At 51.9% G+C, this 22,101-nt stretch overlaps 9 protein-coding genes across 9 annotated transcripts; 5 read left to right on the top strand and 4 right to left on the bottom strand.

Annotated features, from left to right (window-relative positions):
* Nucleotides 1-1,066: 1,066 nt before the first annotated feature.
* Nucleotides 1,067-2,089, bottom strand: B0T23DRAFT_404041 (uncharacterized protein; the record flags this gene model as incomplete). The annotated part of the gene is made up of 3 exons (XM_062838846.1): nt 1,067-1,275; nt 1,330-1,883; nt 1,953-2,089. The coding sequence occupies 3 exons, from the start codon at nt 2,087-2,089 to the stop codon at nt 1,067-1,069; spliced, it is 900 nt and encodes a 299-aa protein (XP_062694731.1).
* A 1,113-nt stretch (nt 2,090-3,202) lies between these two features.
* On the bottom strand, nt 3,203-4,077 carry B0T23DRAFT_404040 (uncharacterized protein; the record flags this gene model as incomplete). The annotated part of the gene is made up of 3 exons (XM_062838845.1): nt 3,203-3,517; nt 3,587-3,848; nt 3,944-4,077. 3 exons carry the CDS (start codon nt 4,075-4,077, stop codon nt 3,203-3,205), a joined length of 711 nt encoding a protein of 236 aa, XP_062694730.1.
* A 2,133-nt stretch (nt 4,078-6,210) lies between these two features.
* B0T23DRAFT_314615 (uncharacterized protein) lies at nt 6,211-6,905 on the bottom strand (the record flags this gene model as incomplete). Its single annotated transcript, XM_062834813.1, has 2 exons — nt 6,211-6,750; nt 6,825-6,905. 2 exons carry the CDS (start codon nt 6,903-6,905, stop codon nt 6,211-6,213), a joined length of 621 nt encoding a protein of 206 aa, XP_062694729.1.
* Nucleotides 6,906-7,598: 693 nt separating this feature from the next.
* B0T23DRAFT_312813 (uncharacterized protein) lies at nt 7,599-7,964 on the top strand (the record flags this gene model as incomplete). Its single annotated transcript, XM_062834707.1, has 2 exons — nt 7,599-7,700; nt 7,776-7,964. The coding sequence occupies 2 exons, from the start codon at nt 7,599-7,601 to the stop codon at nt 7,962-7,964; spliced, it is 291 nt and encodes a 96-aa protein (XP_062694728.1).
* A 1,544-nt stretch (nt 7,965-9,508) lies between these two features.
* Nucleotides 9,509-10,037, bottom strand: B0T23DRAFT_395312 (uncharacterized protein; the record flags this gene model as incomplete). Its single annotated transcript, XM_062838182.1, has 2 exons — nt 9,509-9,910; nt 9,978-10,037. The coding sequence occupies 2 exons, from the start codon at nt 10,035-10,037 to the stop codon at nt 9,509-9,511; spliced, it is 462 nt and encodes a 153-aa protein (XP_062694727.1).
* A 1,219-nt stretch (nt 10,038-11,256) lies between these two features.
* Nucleotides 11,257-12,222, top strand: B0T23DRAFT_315294 (uncharacterized protein; the record flags this gene model as incomplete). The annotated part of the gene is made up of 2 exons (XM_062834850.1): nt 11,257-11,492; nt 11,541-12,222. 2 exons carry the CDS (start codon nt 11,257-11,259, stop codon nt 12,220-12,222), a joined length of 918 nt encoding a protein of 305 aa, XP_062694726.1.
* A 757-nt stretch (nt 12,223-12,979) lies between these two features.
* B0T23DRAFT_404036 (uncharacterized protein) lies at nt 12,980-14,546 on the top strand (the record flags this gene model as incomplete). Its single annotated transcript, XM_062838844.1, has 2 exons — nt 12,980-13,081; nt 13,251-14,546. The coding sequence occupies 2 exons, from the start codon at nt 12,980-12,982 to the stop codon at nt 14,544-14,546; spliced, it is 1,398 nt and encodes a 465-aa protein (XP_062694725.1).
* A 1,310-nt stretch (nt 14,547-15,856) lies between these two features.
* Nucleotides 15,857-17,326, top strand: B0T23DRAFT_395309 (uncharacterized protein; the record flags this gene model as incomplete). Its single annotated transcript, XM_062838181.1, has 2 exons — nt 15,857-15,919; nt 15,956-17,326. 2 exons carry the CDS (start codon nt 15,857-15,859, stop codon nt 17,324-17,326), a joined length of 1,434 nt encoding a protein of 477 aa, XP_062694724.1.
* Nucleotides 17,327-18,364: 1,038 nt separating this feature from the next.
* On the top strand, nt 18,365-20,107 carry B0T23DRAFT_395308 (uncharacterized protein; the record flags this gene model as incomplete). Its single annotated transcript, XM_062838180.1, has 2 exons — nt 18,365-18,515; nt 18,558-20,107. The coding sequence occupies 2 exons, from the start codon at nt 18,365-18,367 to the stop codon at nt 20,105-20,107; spliced, it is 1,701 nt and encodes a 566-aa protein (XP_062694723.1).
* Nucleotides 20,108-22,101: the final 1,994 nt, after the last annotated feature.

Genomic DNA, 22,101 nt, shown 5'->3' with positions numbered 1-22,101 from the left:
CTAGAGTATACAGGATTATCGGCTCATGAAAAATGCCCCTTAACAGTTGATATATCACTTGTTTACCTAAGTAGGTACCGTAACAATGCCTGTTATGATCAATGGTGTTTATGTTACTAGAAGTAAGGTATCTATACCTAGAATCATCCCACATCTAGGTATTCTCTGTACCGGTATGCTACGGTGTCGGGTGTTCCCTTTCAAATCCTATGAAAAAATGTCCATCCATGTCTCCCGCCCTGAAGCAAAGTTTCTGGTCGAAGATTACGGGCCGATTACCTGGAAAGCTCGAGGTAGCATCTTGCAAACTCCGTCCTACCTAACCTAAGCAACGTCCACAAAGCTTGCCGTCGTCGTAGGGTGTTGGGGCGTAGCAGCCCGAGCAAGTCCCCTCACCGCGGGACTTGCGCATTAAAATTGCAATCTGGGCAACAAGTGACAGACGGTTGCCGAGATGTTGGAGGCACGAACGACCGCGAAGTGCCTTCTAGGAACTCGCGGTGCAATGCACCTCGACTCCATCATGGCCCAAATCATCCTGCGGCATTGGGGATGGCCCCCAAAGAGAACCGCAGCTGCGGCCCTAATGAGCTACCTAATCACCTCTGCATCCAGATCCTCTCCAACGTCGTGGAGAGCGACTATAGCGGGATGATTAGCCTCTGGGTGAGGTGTCGGTGGGCCATGGTCGCCCGCTGGGCCCGTGGCGCCGGGAACAGGAACCGGAACAGGCACTTCCGGGACCTGGTGTTGGACCGGGGCTGGATATTGAACAGCGAGCTGATGGTGATGGAGAGCTGGATGCGGGACAGGCATTTGCTGGTTGATAGAGGTCTGGTGTTGGGGGTGAGCTTGATGCTGAAGGTGAGCCTGATGCTGGTGGTGGGCTTGGTGCTGTAGATAGGCCAGGTACTGGATGAAGGCCTGTTACTGGATGTTGGGCTGATGTTGAATTTGGCTTTGATGTTGGATAATAACTTTGTTCTCGACAGCAGCTTGGTGCGAGACATCTGGAAAACAGTTACTGTTTTCTAAACATTGATTGTCCGTTAGACAACGCTTGTTGCTACTCAAGGTTTCCCGCTTCGGCACCATTTTCGTTGGGTAAATATCGCTGGCACTGCCCGTGTCCGGCGTACAGCACGTCTGCTGCCTCCCTGATGATGTGTCTGACATCGTCTTCCGCCATGTTGACCGTGATGGTTCCGAGGGTTAGGACGGCCGGATGCTTTGCCTGGGGATGGGGCGTAGGGGGGTCATCAACAGGTAAGTCCACTTACTGGTGGTTAACAGCTGGGTGGTGCTGGTCTAGAGCTTGCTGGGTTACACCTTGCTGGTTCAAAGCTTGCTGGTTTGGAGCGTCCTGGCTCAAAGCTAGCTGGCTGGATCCCATCGGATGGCCGCCCAAGGGGTAGGTCTGGGCCTGATGAAAAGTAACAGGGTGGTTCATCATCTCTTGAGGTTGGTTTGCTCCAGCAGGCGATGAAGCGAAGTTGGGGTCTAAAGGCAAATTGGCGAATGACAGCTCACCCTGCTGAAGAAACGGTTCTTGTTCCGAATGAAGGTTTCCGTCGAATGCGTTGCTTGGAATGAAGTGCTCGCCGAAGTCGACGTTGTGACCCGGAAACGGACCATTGAAATTGGGAGGCATGAAAGGATGGATATTGTGGTACATGTTCTGGTGATTAGGATTGTGGGCATGGTGCAGAGGCTGGTGGTGCATGGAGGGGACAGAGGGGGTATTACTGATGATAGGGATGGAGTGGCCATTATGACCAGGGGCAGGCAGGTGCTGGTTAGAGGTAGGGTTGTTGCTTTGAGGGGTAGAGGGGATGGCCGGGAGTTGGTCACTCTCTGGGCCCTGATTGTGCCCATGATTTTCGCTATTTCTATGTCAGCAGTGCACTAGTTGGGGTTAAAGTCCTGTAGTGGCAGGATGAAGCGAGGCTGACCTGAGGAGAGATAGGTTGGGTCCGTTGCCCATCACGTTGCTCGCAACTGCGTGGTTGCCTTGACCTTGGCTCTGGGGAAGGGAACCCTGCCTCGCGCCGGCAGCCTGGCGATTCTTCTTGTTCTTACCTCTAGACATTGCTGCTTGGGAGGCGCCCGACAAACGATGTCGGATGCCGATACGCTTTCTTTCTACCGAGACACCACCTCTTTGCGCGCAATATCTGGCAATTCTGGGACTGAAATGACTCGAAGACGAATGCGTTGCAGGTTTGAAGTTTCAGGACTTACGGAGAAAAGTGGAAAGAGCAGGTTGAAAGGTTGGGCCGTTGCAAAGCTGGATTCAAGGTCCATCCCAAGGTCCAAAATGGCAGGCGTGCCGGCCCGGATGGATATTGCCGGCAAGGTCAATTGGCTCCACTTCCTATTACATGTCACTTTCAAAGTCAGGTTGGCCTGCCGCGGGAGATAGAGCTACTATAGCAGCACCAACCGCAGGTGATTATAACCCATTCCTAACGGCTTATAGGGGGAAAGAAGGACCGTGCCCTACACAATAGGGCTGAGCTTGCGCTTATCGCGGCTTATCGTGTCTCCGTTGTCGTCGACCAGGCAACCGACGCCGCAGACAGTGTCGCTCCACACAAGGATAACGATATATACGACCAGGACAAGAGACGGATTGTCAATGACATTACGGACTTCATTAAAGAAATGGTATTTCAAGTGCGAGGAATAGAATGAAGTTGTAAACGACTCAAACTAGGAGCGAAATCACAGCGAGCGGACGAGTCACGAGAAGGAATCATAATGTTGTAGAGAAAACCTAATGTTGAGATTTGCACAAATAGGGTGAGGTCACGAACAAAGGGATTCAAATAATATCAACGCTACTTCTACCTACTGCAGTAAGTTCACCTAGACGTAGTAATCACGTAGAACGAGTTCACGAGGGCAGAATGGCAGTAGCAAAGATGTTTTGAGCAAGTTGGCTCATTTCAAGCTATCTGAATGTTTTTTATCTGACATAACCCTTATTTTCCTTGCTCATAGACCTGATTTGATCAGCTGGTTTCCCTTGTACTTTCAACAAAATAATCTGAAGAAGTCTACTTCTCAATTTAGGGACAATCTGTTGGTGTCCTATATCATCATCCAATGTTAGTTCATGTCGATGCCTCAAAGATGATGTGGTAAGGGATGAAGGTACTTACAATCTTGGTATCGGTCTCTGTGTATGAGGTCTGATGATTCAGATATGGAGGTTGGCAATCGCTTCTCCCGACATCATCGAGTCATCAGTAGAGGTAGCCTGGCTGGTGTCGGCTCCGTCCTCCTGAGATTGCTGAGCAGGCTGTGCTGCCGCGGCCGCCGCCGCGCGGTTCTCCATCCGGTTCCTCTTCATCTCGACGCACCGGTCGCACCGCTTCCCGGTCTCCTTGGGCATCCAGGCGAAGTCCGTAGAGCAAGTGCCGTATCCTAGAGCCTTGCGACGATAGATTTCCAGGATGGTATCCTTGCCAGGCCGATTCCCGAGGTGGGTGAGGCAGTACATCGCGTTCCGCCTCTAGCAGAAGCGAGTGCACTGCACACCCTTGGTTCTACGGGTGCAACGGCCGTAGGCGCTGTCGAGGACAGCTGCGGCCGCGTCAATGGCTCCTTGGAGGTTGCCGATTGTGTTGATGGGGTTGAAAATGTTACGAACGGCGGGATGGCCGGCATATTCGAAATTGAGTGGCGATTGAAAGTCGACAGGGTAGTCGTCGAACACGTCCTCGAGGGTCTTGATGTGGGCCAGATGCTGGTAGTGGATCGGGTTAAAAGGGTCGTCGAGGTAAGAAGGGGGAGCCATGTTGATGTCCTGGCCCTGGTGATGAATGTTTTGGACGTGCATGCCTCTGTGATGGTTGTCAGTTACTTGACATCTTACATGCATCATGTTGCTAGAAGTTTGGGTGACTTACCTGTCAATTGGAGTGTTGAAGTTGAAGACGCTGTTCGGGGGATGGATGACTGGTGAGAGTTGTCGGCGCTTTGCTCCTGAATGTTCTGGGCAATGGGTGTAGCGGGGACAGTTCCGTTGTGGTAGTTGCCCATATTGATGTTATTAGAAGCGTTGTCAGACATGATGAAGTCTTGGAGTGGTTGGGTGTGTGATGTGTTTTGGTGTGTGTGGATGCTTGTGGTTGGTTGACGTTGGGTCGAGGTTGTTGGTGGTGATGAAGCAGGAAGAGAAAAAATTTCCCAAGAGGAAGTTCCGAGCTGCCCTTTATGCTATGGGAATTGCGACACTCTAGGCCGGTTCTCAGATCCACTGCCTTGCGAGTCTGAGGGTGAACAGCCATGAACAGAGGAAGCATACCACACATAGAATGCCCAACTCCGGTTGACCGGCGTAGCTCACCGAACACCAAGGTTGTTCGGCTGCTCATGCATGAGAGAACAGCGAACAATTTAATGTCTCATAAGATGAGCAGAGAAATTATCCTTCTTGTACACTGTACAGCTGCGGTCAAGCAATACTGCCCACCGAACACTGACCTTGTCCACATGTCGGTGTATATAAGATCAGCGTGCAATACCACAGCGAAAGAAGATGAACATAGGAACCATACCACGCACAGACTGTTCGACTCGGATAAACCGGTATAGCCCACTGAACAACGACGGTCTCCACATGCTGACAGAATGTAAACAAGAACAGCGCCGAACAGGACCATCCTGTGTCCAAGGCTCTGCGTCAACATTCATAGTCCACTAGCAGTGTTCAAGACACCTACCTTTAGTGGGCGACCTGATTAACTAGACGTGAACAGTGATGGTATGCGGTCGTGAACAGCCGGACCGGGTGAAATCAATCTCTCAGATTTCGCCTCACAAGAGATATGACCAGTAATCATCAGTGAAAACCGAACTGGCAGGTAGGAATGTTGACAGTGTGAGTGAGTCTGAGCACGTATGCCGTTTTGGTTCACGGGATGAAGTCAAGAATGCCGTCTCCAGGTCTTTTCCTGCGTTCTAAAATCTTCCATGTCGATTGCTGGTTCCATGTTGTTGATGTCTTTGCCGATACATTCGATCATATCGGCATGCCGAGGGACAGACATGGACGCCTTGGCGCTCGATTTCGTTGCCTGCGTTGCGGGTTAGCACGAAATCCAGAGGCGAAAACAGCCAAAAAGCCCGTGGTTTGTCGTTTTTGGCGTATTCTGACGTACGGTTTGGGCTCATGTGAGAATATGATCGATTGTGGAGGATGGCCGCTCCCGCGTCGCCGACGGGAATAGCGGTTGCTGTATACGACTACGCCGGGCGGCGGAAGAATCATGAAGGAGCTGTGGAAAGAGAAAAGATCAAGTACGCGGAAGTAATGGCGAGCTGCGATGAACTTTGTAATCGAGAACAGAATTTGCTGCGATTGAACGGTGGCTCATTAATGAAAGCGTCGGTCGTTGCGAGGAAAGCGCTACGGCCATGCATGCCCCTGCAGCCAGTATTCCACAGCAAGTGCAAATGGACCGCGGTTGCCCAGGGACACTCGTGGATTTGACACCCTTTCCATTTCGCAAAATCTCTGCTAGCTCATGGAGCTAGGTATCGAGGGATTCCCTATTGTCTTAAGGAATTCCAAGTATTTCATTCAACATCTCGCTCTTAAACAATAATGCGAGCTGGAGGTCAAGTTCGCTGTGGTGGTCTCTGCGTGGAGACTTCACTCACTAACAGCGGCTGCCCTAAATCCCCCCTGCAAGACCGCTGAATCAACAAAAAGCGTTAGCGCAAAAGACTCTATGCACCGCTCAGGGTCAAGTAAACAATCCCGACAACTAGCTTTCATTCCAAATTCCCGTCGATTGCCACATGGCAAGATCACGTTTTTCCTCTTGAAATGCCAATCAACGGCCTACGGACAACCACAGAGATATAAGGCCTGAGATGGGGTGGGCGCATCGGACCCATCACAAAGGTCCTATTCGCAACAAAGAAACACGCCGCTGAGTGGACAATGAGCGAAGGACCGATGAAAGACGAGGATTATAGAAAAAATGGGACAATGACATGGAGTGCCACAAAGGAGTGAGGGATTCTTTTATGTTCACGCTAACAGGGCTGACTCGCTCTTTCCTAGCAAGATGACTCGATCCTGGTTGAGTCTATCGTCCTCTTCCTGCCGGTGAGCCAACCGGGTGATCAAGCTCACGTCTTCATTGGTCCAAACTTGACGCATTCAATTGTTTACCAACTATCCCCATCAACTTCTTACATCCCTGCTCTTTCCCGCCGGAGGGCATCCTTCCTCCTACATCCGTCGCAGATTCTCCCATCTTCCCTCTCCTTCCAGGCATAGTCGCCTGAGAATGTCCCGTAGCCTTCCATCTGCCTCATCAGGATCTTGAGCTGCGTCTCCACTGAAAGATGCCTCTTGAGGTGGCTCATGCATTTTCGCGCACCCGCCTTCCACCTTCGAGCTGGACACTGCTCGCCAGTGACCTCGTCCACATGGCGGCACCGGCCATTGCGTGCGTGGAGCACCCTGGCGACATCGGCGATGATGGCCCGCAAGAGCTCCGGTTCAACGGTCCGCATGTCAACTGGGGGGTTGGTGTTGGCTATCTCGACGAGGGCAGCCCGGATTTCATCGCTCAGAAGAGGTATTTCTGGTTCGATGTCATCATCATCCTGCTGTGGCTGAACAATGACGGCCTGGTTGAGCGCGCCGCCGGGCTGTAGGCCAATGACGTTGTTGTTATTGGGTAAGTGGTTGTTAGGTTGTTGGTTTGCTTGGTTATTACTAGCAGACTGTTGTTCAGACGGTGTCAGAGGCCATGGAACAAGTTTGCGATCAGCGATGATGAGGACTAGAGTTGACTCACTTGAGCGGCGACGGCCTCACTTCCCAGAAAATGGTGTTGGTCATTCCCCTCGATGCCTTGATACGCGTTCTGGTTCTCCATCTTTCTGACTGTTCCTGCAGTTGGTGACGTGTGGTGATCAAGATGCGTCGATCCTTGTTCGGCTATGCTTGACCGGAGGGGAGGGGACGGATGTTTGGTGATTGTAAAAAACGACAGATAGAGGTAAATAGAAGCACGTATATAGGACTGTAAAGGGACTCTCCTCTCCCTGGAAATATCCTCCCCGTCCTGACACCGCGGACGAGTCAAGGGACCTGGACCCACCGGTCTCCTACCTCTATTGTCAGCATCAGGCCTTATCGCCTGGATAGAGGTAGAACTCGAGCCCCACGGGGCTGAACCAGGTCAACCAACCTTGAAGCTAGCAGGGAAGTAGGCGTATATAGTTCGACAAGGACCAATGAGGAAGCGTCATAGCTCGCTGATACTTGGAATAGACAAGTAAGAAGACATCTCCCACTATTCTACCCTCACCGCAATGATGAGATGAGAGCCAACATGTGAATGACTCGATATCAGGCGTTACCTCCTTCACTGGTGTATTTTTTACGGTCGCAAAGCAGCCTATGCGCTCCACTGAGCCCAACCGTTCTTATGCGTCAAACTCGGACGTACCTCTGTTTAAAGCCATCCTCTACCTCCCTTGTGTAGCGCATCACCACACACAAGTACTTGCGCTGGTGCAGCGATTCTCGACAAGTACAAAAGGCAGACCGCAAGCATCAAAGCATTATGGATCCCAACGACCCTTTGGGTCTGGGGTTCCCGGACGAAGACGATTGGGTCCATTCCGGACCTGTTGCTGAGAATGGCTCTGCCACTGAGCCGGTCGAGGTATGTAAACTGCCCCTATGCTTATTGTCAGTGGCCAATTTAGAAGTCAAATCCCCTGCTGACGTACCTGTCAAGTCTTCCGAAGATGAACAACCGAACATTTCGTACTTCTTCGAGCAAGCTATTGGCATTCAAGATCCCCACGATGTTAGGGGTATCAGGCGACACACAAAGCGCCCTCTGAGATCCTACAACCGTCACAAGTGGAAACTTGATTACACCGTTGGGGAACATAGCGCATGTATATGGCGCCAAAGACGATAGCAACGAGGTTTGTGTCTTGATGATCCGTGTGTGAGACTGCTCGACTAACTCAACGGTGATCAGCTCCTTCCAGTCAACAACGATGACAGCCAACAGTCAATCACATTCACCTCAAGTCCCTCTTCGGTCAACGCCGCCAACCCTTGGCCTACCTGCAAAGGTTACCTCAAACGCGGCAGCCGTCATCCATGCAAGAACGCATCCGCACACCGGGCCTCGAAGAAAAGTGCCACTCAATGCTTGGAGTGTTAGGCGAACGCGCGCAACGCGGGGCTTAGAGCCAGTATGGCGAGGAGAGTCGCCGTCGGTAGCTATCGACCTTTCTTCAAAGTGTTACTGAAACGATGCTCGTCCGGGGGGCAGCCTTTGCCAAGGAAGCGTGGATATGGGCAGGAGCAACCCGGAACAGAGGAAGGAGTGAAGGGGCAAGAGGAAGCATCGCATTCGAGGGGAATACTCGAAGGGGTGGTGGGTGAGAATGGCAGTTGTTGCCAACTTCACAGACTTGTCAAAGGAGGTTACGATGTTGAGGGGTGTGCGGCTAATGTACATGCTATAAGGGAGGCGCTATCCGGCTTTGTATGCCCCTGCCCCCCCGCAGCGACGATTTCCACAGGCTATAGAACGGACCCACTCCAGCCAAGCCGCCCGCTGAAGGGACACTAAACAATTTGGCAGTCTCAATATACTCAAGATTGAACATGAAATGAACTGTTTGTAATTGAGAAGGAGTACTTAGTTTTGACCGAGATTTTAATTCATTTCAAGTTTTGCGTCTGGGTTTGCGATGCAGTGGCCTCAGTGAGCAAGCTCGCTCCAAGGGTTCATGCATAGAGACGTAATGCGCTAACAGCGCAAGCCCCTAGGAGCGCCCTGTAACTCCGCTATGAAAAATCCGCCATGTTAGCGGACAGAAGGACAGAACAAAGAGACGATTTATAGTCGGGCAACTTTAGCACCGTCTTAAGCTACGACAGGAACCTGTAGATAGAGAAAAACTCCATTAATGTGACTTATTCTTCAGTGTAGACGTCGTCTTCATGTAGCACGAACATGTATGACACTACGATCGATCGCAAAGCTTGTTAATAAGAGTCACGAACGTTAGCCAAATGGAACAGTCATGATCGCGGTAGATGAGTCAATTCAGGAACTTCCATAGGAGCATCAAACTTGAGAGCTACCGACTTCAGTTAGGCACCAGAGGTATATAGGGCGAAGACGGTTATGTCAAAGTGTCTATATCTACAATGCCTCCTTGGTTCATGATCGTTGATCTAATTCCCTAGGGCAGCAAGCAGCCGCCAAAGTCCGGCCACGATCTCTTGCGACCAACCAATCACCTCGCGGATCTTGCGGCGCTCGGTGCGCAAGAAACTCTTGTACCAACATTCGAAGCAGAGCATACCTCTCTCTGCGTCCTGCAACACATAACATCCAGAACAAGTTCCGTGGCCACGGACCTGGCGCATCAGGATGTCGACTCGAAGGTTGATCCCGGGACAGTTGTGCAGATGAGCGAAGCAAAGCCTTGCTCCCACCTTCTAGGCGTGAGCAGTGCAGCGTTCGCCCGTCGCTTTGTCGATATGGATGCATTGGGTGTGATTATGGTGCAGAAAGGTAACGGTCGCGGTGATGATGGCTTCGACAATCTCCACGTCGATACAGACCGCTTCCGCAGGAAGGTTCGTGGCGGACAGAACTTCCAGAGCCGCGACGAGCTCTGCCCGTGACATCGTGTCCACGGCGAGAATGTCTCGGGGAAGATTGGGATGAACACCAACGGCGCCGGGGTTTCCCTCAATAACAGGGCCTTGGACGTTGGCTAATTGCTCGCCGACGTCTGCGATATTGTGGAAGACATTGTTGTCATCATTTTCGACGTTATGAGAATGCTGCGCGGACGAGAGGGTGTTTTGCACTTGGTTCCCGGACTGCCTCTGATTCTTGATATCGCATTAGAGGCGCGATGAATAAGAACACGCTCGCGACATCGACGAATTATTTACTCACATCAGAGACCAGGAAATCACTGTTGGCATTAGAGCCGTCGGCGGTTTGGTTGTCCGCCATAACAAGGAATGCGAGCTGGGATTGGAATGAAGATAATGGGTATCTTCAGTGTAGGCGGGTACCTGGAAGTCCTTCGATGGAAAGAGCAAATTCGATAGGGTCGTATATAAAGGTAAGAGCAGGTAAAACTAACCCTGAAGTATGGAATGGCGGGCTACATCAAGTTGGAAAATTGAGTGGAAAGTCAAGACGAAACGGGATCCACTACTTCTGCTATTGAGGGACTGTATAGGGATTAATAGCCACAATAGCAACCAAGCCACGCGTGCCTGCTTGAACTGACCAAGTGTCCGAGCTATTAGGAGAGCCGGCCAATAAGGAAGCGCCAAGATGTCTATGCCGAGTAAGAGCGAAGATGAGAGGGAGACTCGAGGGCTTGGGGAAGGCACGACTCCAACCACCTTGTGTTCGCCTTTTACTATTGTTTTTTTCAAGGTCTCAAAGTAGGCCCGTGCATTCCAGTTAGCTCCCTGTGCCTTCCCTGAACAAACGGCCACTGTCCCTCCACCTTGTATTTACCAATCTCCCACATCAAGGTCCAGTGGCTGTGGAGATCCGAATTAGCGTTCTTTTACTTTCGTCCATTCAACATAACATAAAAGGTCCCCTCTTCGTTTTTACCCTAGTTCAGGCCAAGACGTCCTCTTGTCGTGGGAAAAAGACCACGATCACATCGAGGATTCCCTTTAGACGGAGCGGGCGAAAAAATTGGTAGTCAAAAGTATCAGAAGACGGCGTCTCGATTAAACGAGTCGTTCGTGTCTCCTAACGAGTTGAAGGCAGCATCGAGTTGCTGCCAGTGAAGGCGCGCCGTATCGTCAACTAGCCAAAGGTATAAACACCGACTCATTATTAATTCATTCGGTGCGTAACTGACCACTGGATCCTAGCATTGTTGGCGTGCCGGTTCAACGCCATGGCGGGTAAACCACCTACCGGCGCTGGCAATGGCGCCCAAAACGCGGTTGAGACGCATGAGAACGGAGAAGAGGGCAACAAAGAGCATTCTTCGCGGCTTCAAGGCGACATCGTCATCCAAGAACTGGTCGACAACGTCGCCAACATAAACCTGGACGTCGAAAATGCCATCTTTGCTGGATCTCATGGAGCAGGATCGTCAGCGTAGAATGCCCACCTTCCACTCCGCGAGCCAATCCAAGTACCATTAGTGGTAACTGCTGACCCTACCCCAGCAGGTGGTGGACACTTCCAGAATGCGATGAGCACTGTCCAGCCTGGCACTGTTCTCAACAGTCACCCTATCACCACCAATTCCCCCAACCACAGCAACTATTATCCCAGCCCTGGTGATAGTAGTTACCTCAATGGGGGAGGTAACCACTTCTACAACACCTTCAACGGCTATGCAACCGGAATATCTAATCCCAACACTAGCAACCATCTTAGCAACATCAATTATGCCTCTGACAGCAATAACCCAGGCATTTCCAACGGGTATCCCACCCACAATCAGCCCAACGGAAGCAACCATTTCACCGACAGTACCTCTAATTATCCTGCTGAGTATCTCACCAACGGTATCATCAGCGGCGCTCATTATGGCCACAGCCAGAATCGTCAGGTACACACCAATTACCACCAGGGTCCGACATGGGACGGTCCGAACGTCGGTCTTATCAACGCACCACTCCCCATCACACCCCGGCCTGCGGCCTTGCCTGCGGCCTTGCCTGCCCCGGTCATCTCTCAGCCCCCCACCGTCACTGCTGGTGCCAGACGAGTGCGGCTGTGTCAAGGATCAAGAAAGAAGGGAGTGCCCTGTATCCACAACCCTCCCAAAAGGGCGTGGAAACAGACTGGCAAGGCACGGCAGTGCACCAATTGTCTTGCCAACCCACCTGCCAAAGCCGTTCGCGACGGCATGGATGCACGCTTGGACGCTGGAAGAGTGCCCTGCTCAAAATGTTTTCGCAAGGACGCCCGTGACGGGGGCGGACTTTGCAATACCTGCCTCAACATGGGCAAGTCCAACAAAGCTCTACGGAAAAAGGGACAAGGGAAACGGTCCAAAAAGGCGACCAGGAACGACGATTCGGGATCCAATCCTAGGGGTGGCCCGAGTGGTGGCCCTCCCAAGGGTGGTGGCAACGGTGGACAGGGTCCGCCCCCCAGTGCCGGTGCCGTTGGGGCCGTCCTTAGCGAGAGCGTTCAGTGGGCGTATTGAGGTGCAGTTATGGGAACGATGAAGATCGAGCGGTTGGAATGGGAACAGCGTAAATAAAGCAGGGAATGAGGGAAAGGAGGCAAGGAAAGAAAACAAAAAACAATTACAAAAAAAAAGCACGCCACATTCTCAGCACAACAGCTTGAATGTGGACATTCAACAATTATTTTACAAATAAAGAAAATACTTATAGGATGCAGGCGACGCGTGGCTATTAGTAGGAAATAAAAAACCGAGTTAGTGGGAAAGAGATAGATATAGCTAGCATGCAGGATTGCATTCAAGATGCGTGCACCGCAAGGACAGCGGCGAATCCCCACAGGTAACCTGGACTCCTGGACCAATGAGAAGTGAAATTCGTCTGATTTATTTGACGGTCATATGGGAGCGACAAACGACAAGGGATAGCCAATCCGTTCTAGCGCTTACATTCTAAGAAGGCATAGGAGATGAGGACCACACTACCTTATGCAGGGACGGTGTTACTTCTACTCAACACCGTGCAGCCACATCCTCCTTCACTGGTAATGCCCTCCAAGTTTCCAATTTTGGACTTCAAAACGGCACACCAGCGAGCTCCATCCCTTTCCTCCATCAAGTCCTCACACTTGATTTCCACATCAGAGCTGTACGCTTCGTGAGGCACCTCGGTACCTCTGACCACCCAACAACTGCAAAACACTTCAAATTTACCACACACTTCAGTGGTACTCTTGATAGACGAAGTCGTGGGAGTGCAATTTGATATTAGTTAGTGATGGACCCTAAAAGCCCACTGGGTCTGGGCCACCCGACACCCAGTTTCACCGATCTGCGGGTTGATGCCCGTACGACTGACGATGCCTCTACGTCAAGCGAGGTAAGCCCTCTCGTAAACCTGTCCGCGTGTGCAATGCTAACACGTCTTCTTCGACCTGCCTCAGATGAGCAAGGAGGAGATATCATACTTCTTCAACGAAGCATTGGGAATCCAGGATCCCGAGGACATGCTCAAGCGCAATCGACAGCCCTACGAGCACCGTGCTTAGGAGGCGGGTGGCTCTTTCCATGTCGCTGAGCGTCGCAACGTCCTAAATGGGTGCATGACCGCCCTTCCCATCAGCTCTCAACTTGAAATAACTCATTCTGCCCGCCCCACCGAGTATCATAGCTACTCTTGGGAAACTTTGAATGACCCTTCGACCTTTGCCGCCGTCGACAAAATTTTTAATGCTACGTCAACCACCAGCACCGGCTGCACCGATGACAGACCTACGAAGATCAGGCGTCTATCCAGCGCCATGAAAAGTTCGAACACGAAGGATGCGAACTTCATCGAAACTTCAAACATCACTCGCGCTTCCAACACTAGCCCGCAACTCTGTCATTCAACCATTTGCACGTCTTGCAAGAAGCCCAGACGCTCATCCGGTCATGGACATCGTCTTCCAGTTGTCCCCTCACCAATCAACGGTCCCTCTAGACATGGAGACACTGTTCAAAACCTCCAACACAGTGATACGGCTCGTCCCAAGCTTGTAGCCCTGGCGACCAAGCCGACCCAGAACATCTCACTCCCCTATTCCTCTGCCCGCAGCGTTCCCATTCCCAGCCAAGGAGTCCCGAATGGGTCCCCTAGCCCCGTCATGACCAGCAGCATGAAAGAATCTCATACAGGGCACGGTAACCCACTTTCAACTGCGACCCCTATCGCCAGAGTTGCCAACAACATCAACATATCTGCCACAGTTAATAACAGCCGATGCTCGTCTGCACCCCCAATCCCAAGGGGTAGCAGGGCCAGCACCACGGACCAATCTTTCGCGTTCAAAGGCAACCGGTCTTCAACCGCGATGCCCATCCCCCACATGGCCAGCAACATGGCCCCATCTGCCACAGTCAACACAATGCCACCCTCGCCCCCCATCCCGAGCATGGCCAACAACGGGAGTCAACATGCCACAGTCAACCCCATCGTACCTGCACCCCCCATCCCCAGTTTAAGCATGGCCAACAATGTCACTCAAGCCGCCACCACTTGGCCCCGTTGTCGGGGCAGCACTAGGCAACAGGTTTATCATCCGTGCAAACACTCACCGGCTCACTTGGCGTGGAAGCGCACAGCCACGCAGTGTATGGACTGCCTAGCCAATGCGCCCAGGGGCAACAAGAGAACCAATGTCGAGGCTCGCGTTGCAGCTGGCCATAATCCTTGCTCAAAGTGTTTTGTCGAGGATGCCCGTCCGGGCGGTGGGCTTTGCGAGGATTGTGTGGCGATGGGCAGGAACAACCTCGCCTTGAGAAACGCGGGCAATGGCAAGCGCAAGCATGCGAATGCGAACTAGCGGTTTCTAGTTTGAAGGCGTGGGGGCACGGAGGTTGGGAGTGGAAGGAGTTGCTGTGGGTTTGAAGCGCGGTTGCCTTGGACTGGACTTTTTAGTCGGTTGGTTCTTGCTAATTCCAAGTATTCTTTATATAATCAGTCAGGGAAGGTAAAGGCGGATTTCTTGGCTATATGTACCTCTAAAGACCTAGGGGAGACAGACTTCCCTTGTTCGAAGAAGGTACGTTAACGTACCTCCAGCAATCGGGTCTTAACGATGGACTGGATACGACTCTATCCACTCAAGGATAGCATAAAACTTGAACTTGAAGAGCGGGAACACATATCTACCTATATATTGCTGGCAACATATACGTTAGTAACCATTATGTTAGTAGTCAGTTGCGAGGCCACGAGTCGGGAAGCCCCCAGTCCGGAAGCTACCAATGCGGAAGCTACCAGTACGGAAGTACTAATGCGGAAGCTACTAGTACGGAAGCTACTAATGCGGAAGCTACTATTACGGAAGCCACGACAGCCAGTTCCTTGAAGATGGGATATCAAGGTTAAAAGTTGAGAAAGTGTCCGTGCTCGCAGCGGAGCCGGCTAATTAGGCAGTATCAAAACTCGACAATTGGCGCGAACAAGTTCCAGAGTAAGAGCAAAGATGAGGGGACGACCTAACCCGAGAATTTGTAATAGGCCCTGCCCCAGCTACATTGGGTTCTTCCAGGTCCTGTCACCGTGAAGTGTTTCCAAGGTTAGAGAGTAGAGGTAGTAGGTAGTATCTAGAGGTACCTAGGCCCCTAGCGTTCCAGTTAGCTCCCTGTGCCGACCATCTTTTCTAGAGGTAGAGGTACATAGAGGTACCTAGGTACCGCTATACGAAATAAAAAAAGCGGCTACTTTCATCCTATTATCTTTAGGCTTCCTTGACAAACCTTTCATTTCCAGGTCGCTTGTGGGGCCTTAAAGTATTGCAACCCCTCTTCATCCAGAGGGGAAGTATTTATACCTCCATGCTTATTGCCCATCCACAAAAAAATCTCTTTTCTGCTTTATATCCTGCCCTCGTCCTCCCTCGCACATCTCTGCTCAGGGACTACAAGTATCTTCGTAGGTCAAGATAACATCCTTAGCTCATCAAAGATTTGCGTATCTAGACATTTGTGAGCAGCACCGTTTCGCCAGTGTCAGGTTGATGCGACCTGATTTACCCGACGCATTGTGGTGAACCTACTTCTAGAGGTAAAAGCCCACATTCATTGCTGAGAGGTTGGACGAATAGCTGACAACCCGAATCAAGTGCGATAGGCCGCGCCGTGAATCGCCATGGCCGAAAAGGCGCATTCCACCGCTAATGATGGCGGGAGCAACGATGTGGCAGCCCCAACGGTTGAAGGAGCTCAGAGAACGAGAGGACTTGCCTAGAACGCAGACTCTCGTACCTTTGTACAAGCCGCTTCAACCCAAAGTTACACCGCTGAAGGCACCTATTACCCCAATGCGGCCCATTACCCGGTCAATACCACTACGTACCCCGTCAACACTAGTAATCATCCGGTCAACACCACTAATCCACACGTCAACACCTCTAATCAACCCGTCAACACCACTTATAACCCCGTCAGGACCATCTACCCCAACAGAGCCAACCACACTGTAGGAAGCAACGGCCCAAACGGACCTGGAAGTATCATTCCACTCAACAGCACCAACATAGTCAACAACAATCAGCCACCCGGAAACCTCTATCCAACCAGAAACCCACCCGTCGCTTCGGTTCCCAATGTGGCACAGCACTTTCTTCCTGGAGGTCAAGGCATGAATTCCCACCATCACCTTGCCGGCACTCCCAACCTTGCGCCTAGCCACAACCCTGTCCCTAACTATCCTCGTCCTCCGGCTCTCGATGTGGCACCGCACTTTTCTAGAGGTCAAGGCATGAATTCCGACCATCACCTTGCCGGCACTACCAGCCTTGCGCCTAGCCACAACCCTGTCCCCAACTATCCTCATCCTCCGGCTCTCGATGTAGCACCACACTTTTCTGGAGATCGAGGCCTGAATTCCCACCATCACCTGACCGGCAATACCAACCTAAGCCACAACCCTGTCCCCAACCATGCTCATCTTCCGGCTCGCGATGTGGCACCGAACAACTTTTCTGGTGGTCAAGCCATGGCTTCCCCTTATCATCCCAGTACCCAACACCTAGCCGGCAATCCCTATCCCAACTTTGAACAAAACCCCATACCCAACCCTCCCCATCCCCCAGCTCCATCAGCCCAGGCCACCACTCACGTCCCCGCTGTCGCGAGACCTCCTGTCATAAGACCAGCTGTTCCAAGCGGACAAACCCGCGTCTGCAAAGGATCGAGAAGGCAAGGCATCCACTACCCTTGCGTCAAGAATCCTCCCAACAGGGTCTGGAAGACGAAGGGCCACGCCAGGAAGTGCCGTGACTGCTTGGCAAACAAGCCGTCCGAGCGAGCATGTAGGCTCATCGACGCCTTGGAAGCGGCTGGATTGGAGCCTTGCTCCAACTGCTACGTCAAGGCAGCAAGGGGCGACGGTGACGGTGGTTTGTGTCCTGACTGCCTGGCTGATAAGCAGGCCAATGCTAAGCTGAGGAAGGAAGGCAAAGGTAAGGGACGGAAGAAGGGTAACGGCGATGATGTACCGAGGGGTGGCCCTGGCGGTGGTCCGCCCAAGGGAGATGGCGGCGGTGGTGGTGGGTCTGGTCCGGCTCCAGGTGCGGTTGGTGTCGTCCTTAGCGGCATCGATCAAATGGCCTACTAGCCAGGACGGAAGGAGAGGAGGGATGAACTTAAGGAGTGGGCGAGAACGCTAGATCAAACCTGTCTGAGTACCTACACACTCTCGGTAGATGGTTTAGAAAGAGACGAAAAGAGAAAGACAAAAACAAAGTCTAAAACCAATATGCACTTCCGAGATCCACGTTACAACTGGTAGACCGACAACAACCGAATATAAACTAGAAAAACAAGTCGAATCACTCCAGAAGCTCTGACGTCGGCAACTGAGGAGATGCTTGACAGTGACTGTGGACGGCGGTGAGCTATAGAAGGTGAAATTTTACGTTCAATTTGGGCTGTGTGAAAGGAAACGTGCTCAAGTAATGAAATACGGTCCTTTCTTCCAACTGTTAGGCGTGGATGGGCAAAACGCACTAATACCTCTACACTGTAATTTCCAAGTGTCTCGGACCCCCCGGAGGGGGCATTCTTCCGGATTAAGGTCTATTAAGGTTGACGACGACGCTAGTCAGGTTAGTAACCTTATAGATAAGATCATGTGAGAGCGGCACCTATCTATTTCGTCCATACAACCACCTATTGTTGGTTTCCTGTTCAAGGTCGAATGTGGAGACTGTTAACCTGACAACCTGGATCCAGGCCAACGCGGACTGAATTCCCCCTTCACCTACCACCTACCTACCCACCCTTGATGCTCTTGGAAAACAGAGTTCCCTTTTACTTCTATTTGAAGCGGTCTCACATCCTCATCCTACCACGAACACCATCCCGGACCCAGACACCCCAAGGCCCTACACGAACACCTCTCAGCGTTGGGAAAATCGGGCACTTCCAAACAATACGAGCAAGGGCGATTGTCGTAAGACTCTAGCCAGCAATCGTGGGGAGTAGCGATCATCAGCTCGCGTACCAGGCCTGATCAGTCCAAGAACATTGTTTGTTTGAGAATGACCAAGGTGGGCGGACATCTAGACCTTGCTTCCATGCCAACCACCACACAAGCTGATGTCCGACTAACGACTTTAATGCTTAGCACCAGAGTCGCGACAAAGACGCGACAATGAAAAAACGCCGTGCGGTTGCCGGAAATGCCGCAAACCAAAATGCCAACTCACAAGATGGCGGCGGCATGGTGCCATCATTGGCCCATCTGGAGAGTGCACAGCCAAACCCGCCAATGGGCGCTAGCAACTTGCCCCAGCAAGCTCTTGGTTCCGTCGCTGGCGGACTGAGGAGATCTACTTAGGTGGTAGACTCCCGCAGTCACCAGTCCGGAAGCTACCAATACGGCAGCTACTACTATGGCGGCAATGTCAACCACAGTGGCCACACCGATTCTATTGAGCAGCAGCCGGTCGGTCGTCCGAACGTGACATGGAGCCACAGCAGCCCATCGGTCGACCATGATGCCTTTCCACCTCTCCCTCCCGGCGGCAGTTTTTCTGCTGCCGTCCCCGTTAACCCGGCTCCTGCGTATCAGGATCAAAATGCCAACCGCATTAACCAAAATGCATATACCGCGGACACCAACTCATTCAACTACGACAATCTCGGCACAGAGGCCTTATCCCATCATCCAGGCCAAGATTTCCATACTGCCACTCCGCCCAACCCGACTCTTGTCCATCAGGATGCCAACTCCATTAACCAAAATACATATACCACGAACACCAACTCATTCAACTACGGCAACCGCGGTCCAGAGGCCTTATCCCATCATCCAGGCCAAAACTTCCATGATGCCATTCCGACCAACGCGACTCCTCTCCATCAGGATGCCAACCCTATTAACCAAAATACATATACCCCCAACGCCAACTCTTTCAACTACGGCAACCTCGGTCCAGAGGCCTTATCCCATCTTCCAGCCCACCACGTCCCTACTGCCATCCCCATCACTCCGGCTCCTGTTCATCAGGGTGTCAACCCCCTCAACCCCCAAACCCCCAACATCAACTCTTTCAACTACGGCAACATCGGTACAGAGGCCTTCCAGTATAATCCAGCCCACAATTACCCTACTGCCCCTCTCACTGCCCACCCTCCTGTTCACCAGAGTGTCAATCCCATTAACCCCAATACATATACCCCGAACACCAACTCAGTCAACCAAAGCACCCTCGGTAGAACGGTCTTACCCTATCATCCAGCCCCAAACTTCCCAACTGCCAGTCCCACCAACCCGACTCCTGTCCATCAGGATGTCAACCCCCTTAACCACAATACCGCCAACACCAACTCATTCAATCACCCCAATCTCGCCAACGAGGGTCACACAGCCGCGGCAGCCCCTCATCAACACAATCCCCTGGTACCTCCGATCCCACAGCCCCGACTCCCGACCGCGCCAGCTGGAGTCCGTCGATGCAAAGGCAGGCGCCAAAACGGTATCTGTCGACCCTGTCTGAGTAACCCCCCCAACAGGGTGTGGAAAACTAGAGGAAACGTCCGCCAATGCCACGATTGCTTGGCCAATAAGCCGTCAGAGTACGCTCGCCGATGTGTGGCCGCTCTAGAAGCTGCAGGATTGGAGCCTTGCTCCAACTGTTACCGCAAGGAGGCAAGGCCTAGCGGTGGCTTGTGCGAGGCCTGCTTTGCAGATAAGCAAGCCAATGCCAAACTGAGGAAACAGGGAAACGGTAAGGGGGGCAAGGGTAAGAAGGGTGATGATATCCCGAGGGGCGGTCCGGGCGGTGGTCCTCCCAAGGGAAATGGAGGCGGTCGTGGTGGAGGGTCTGGCCCGGCTCCTGGCGCTGGGGCTGTCGGTGTCGTCTTGAGCGGCATCGATCAGATGGCTTATTAGCCGGATAGGATAAGACAAGATGCCAGGATGCTTGATATCTATTAGTCTTTGTGATGAGGACAAGGGCATCATTCCTATCTTCGACAATCTCCTCGAGCACCGAGATGGTAGACGATGGACGCTACCTGTACTACGCAAGGTACAGAAAGGGAGGTAATTACCTCAGTATGTCCAAAATCAAAGAAGGGAGCCATGGGTACTTCGGGGTCTGATGACGTCTCACTTGAGAATGAAACAAATTATTGGAAGGGATCAACTTGAGGTTTGGGGGAGAAAGCCACATCATATCGGCCTTATCACATTGCAGAGAGACAGTTCGGAAAACGATACAAATAACAATGAAAAAAAAATTGAAAACCCATATACGTCGAGCTACAATATTCGTGTGTTAGCTGGTATACAACGGTAGAAAGGCAACCAAATATTAACCAGAATAGAATTTAAATCACACCAGAAGCCCTAATGTCCAAGACCAAGGGGATATTTAACGGTATCCCTTAAATGAAGGGTCGTTCTATCCGACAGTGCCTTGACTGCTTGGCCAACAAGCCGTCTGGGGAAGACCGCAAGCATATCGCCGCCCTAGAAGCTGCGGGATTAGAGCCTTGTTCAAACTGTCACCGTAACTAGGCAAGGGCTAACGGTGGCTTGTGTGAGGATCTGCGAAGGAAAGGTCAAGGAAAGGGTCGGAAGAGCAAGAAGAGAGGAGGCGGTCCTAACGATGTTCCGAGGGGCGGTCCGGGCGGTGGCCCCCCGAAGGGCAATGGCGGTGGTGGTGGATCGGGCCCGGCTCCTGGCGCTGGGGCTGTCGGTGTCGTGTTTAGCGGCATCGATCAGATGGCGTATTAGCAGAAATAGGATGTCTGTACGAGTAGATTCGAGGTAGAAATGAATTAGGAAGTCCAGAACATAAAGAACAAAAAAAAGTTGAAAATCGATGTGCCGTTCCAATATTCGCGTGAGACTGTCAAGTTCCCGGTGACTGCAAATATTACCTACCATGACGTGCTCATGGCAAGATATGAAGTGTTCCAGGCAGGAAATATCGGTAGATGGCATCCCACGTTGGCAGGTCCGATACATGCAGGTGCATCCCACTAGCCCACATGACAAGTGTATATTCCCCAATATCTGCTTCTTTATACCCGAGCCGTCATATCCTGTCAATCCCTCGGATGATATATTCCGTCGCTTTAACCTCAACCTCCCTCAGGATGTGGACATAACTTAATATGTCATGGACGGTCGCTGCTCCGTAGACGATGCTATATTCTCTCTGGACGATTGATTGTACAGCTGGGCTAAGCGTTGAGGTGTTGAACCATGAGGCGCTAGAAAGCGCACAGACCCTCTACATATGCAGGTTTTTCCAGCAACTAGGAAAGTGGTTAGTAGGTGTTGGAGACTGAGAGATTTGGAAGAGGAGGGACCAAGAGCTCTACCTACGGCGCAGAAACAAGTAGAACTTTTGTGTTGGTGACTAGGCGGACAGCGAAAGGCAGCTGAGGGTTGATGGAACGTCGGCATTGTGGAAGAAGACCGAATTGGTGGTGGACAAGTGCGCTGGCTGGCTGCTGCAATTCGAGACATTCCAAGAAAGAAGCAAGGACGTTAGCAACATTGCGGGGACAGGAGAAGAATTCCGGCGCCACTTAGCTCCTTTCATTCACCTCTTGCTTCGTGAGGCTTGTCCTCCCTCGAGTTTAGCCTGGCGAACACAAGGAAAGGAGCGAATTCCCTCTCACTCGTTTTCACAACTTGCTCCCTTTCAGGTGCCAAGGATTGTCGGTCTTCGACAATAGCGTTGCCCAGTCTTGCCCCGATTTGCTCTTGCCGGGCTTGTGCTGATACTCGCGGCATCATCATGGCTTTTGACCCCCTTGAGTCTCCCGCATCGATCCTCTCAGTCAGTCGCCGTCTCTGTTCATTGCAGGCTCGAGTCGTGCCTTGGTTGTTTTCGATGTGCTGCGGCATCCGTGTTTCGAACAGGCTCT

Source organism: Neurospora hispaniola (assembly GCF_033458365.1).
Source record: "Neurospora hispaniola strain FGSC 10403 chromosome Unknown B0T23scaffold_3, whole genome shotgun sequence".
Taxonomy (NCBI): domain Eukaryota; kingdom Fungi; phylum Ascomycota; class Sordariomycetes; order Sordariales; family Sordariaceae; genus Neurospora; species Neurospora hispaniola.
Note: the sequence above shows the minus strand (reverse complement) of the source record. Positions and strands in the feature narration are given on the sequence as shown.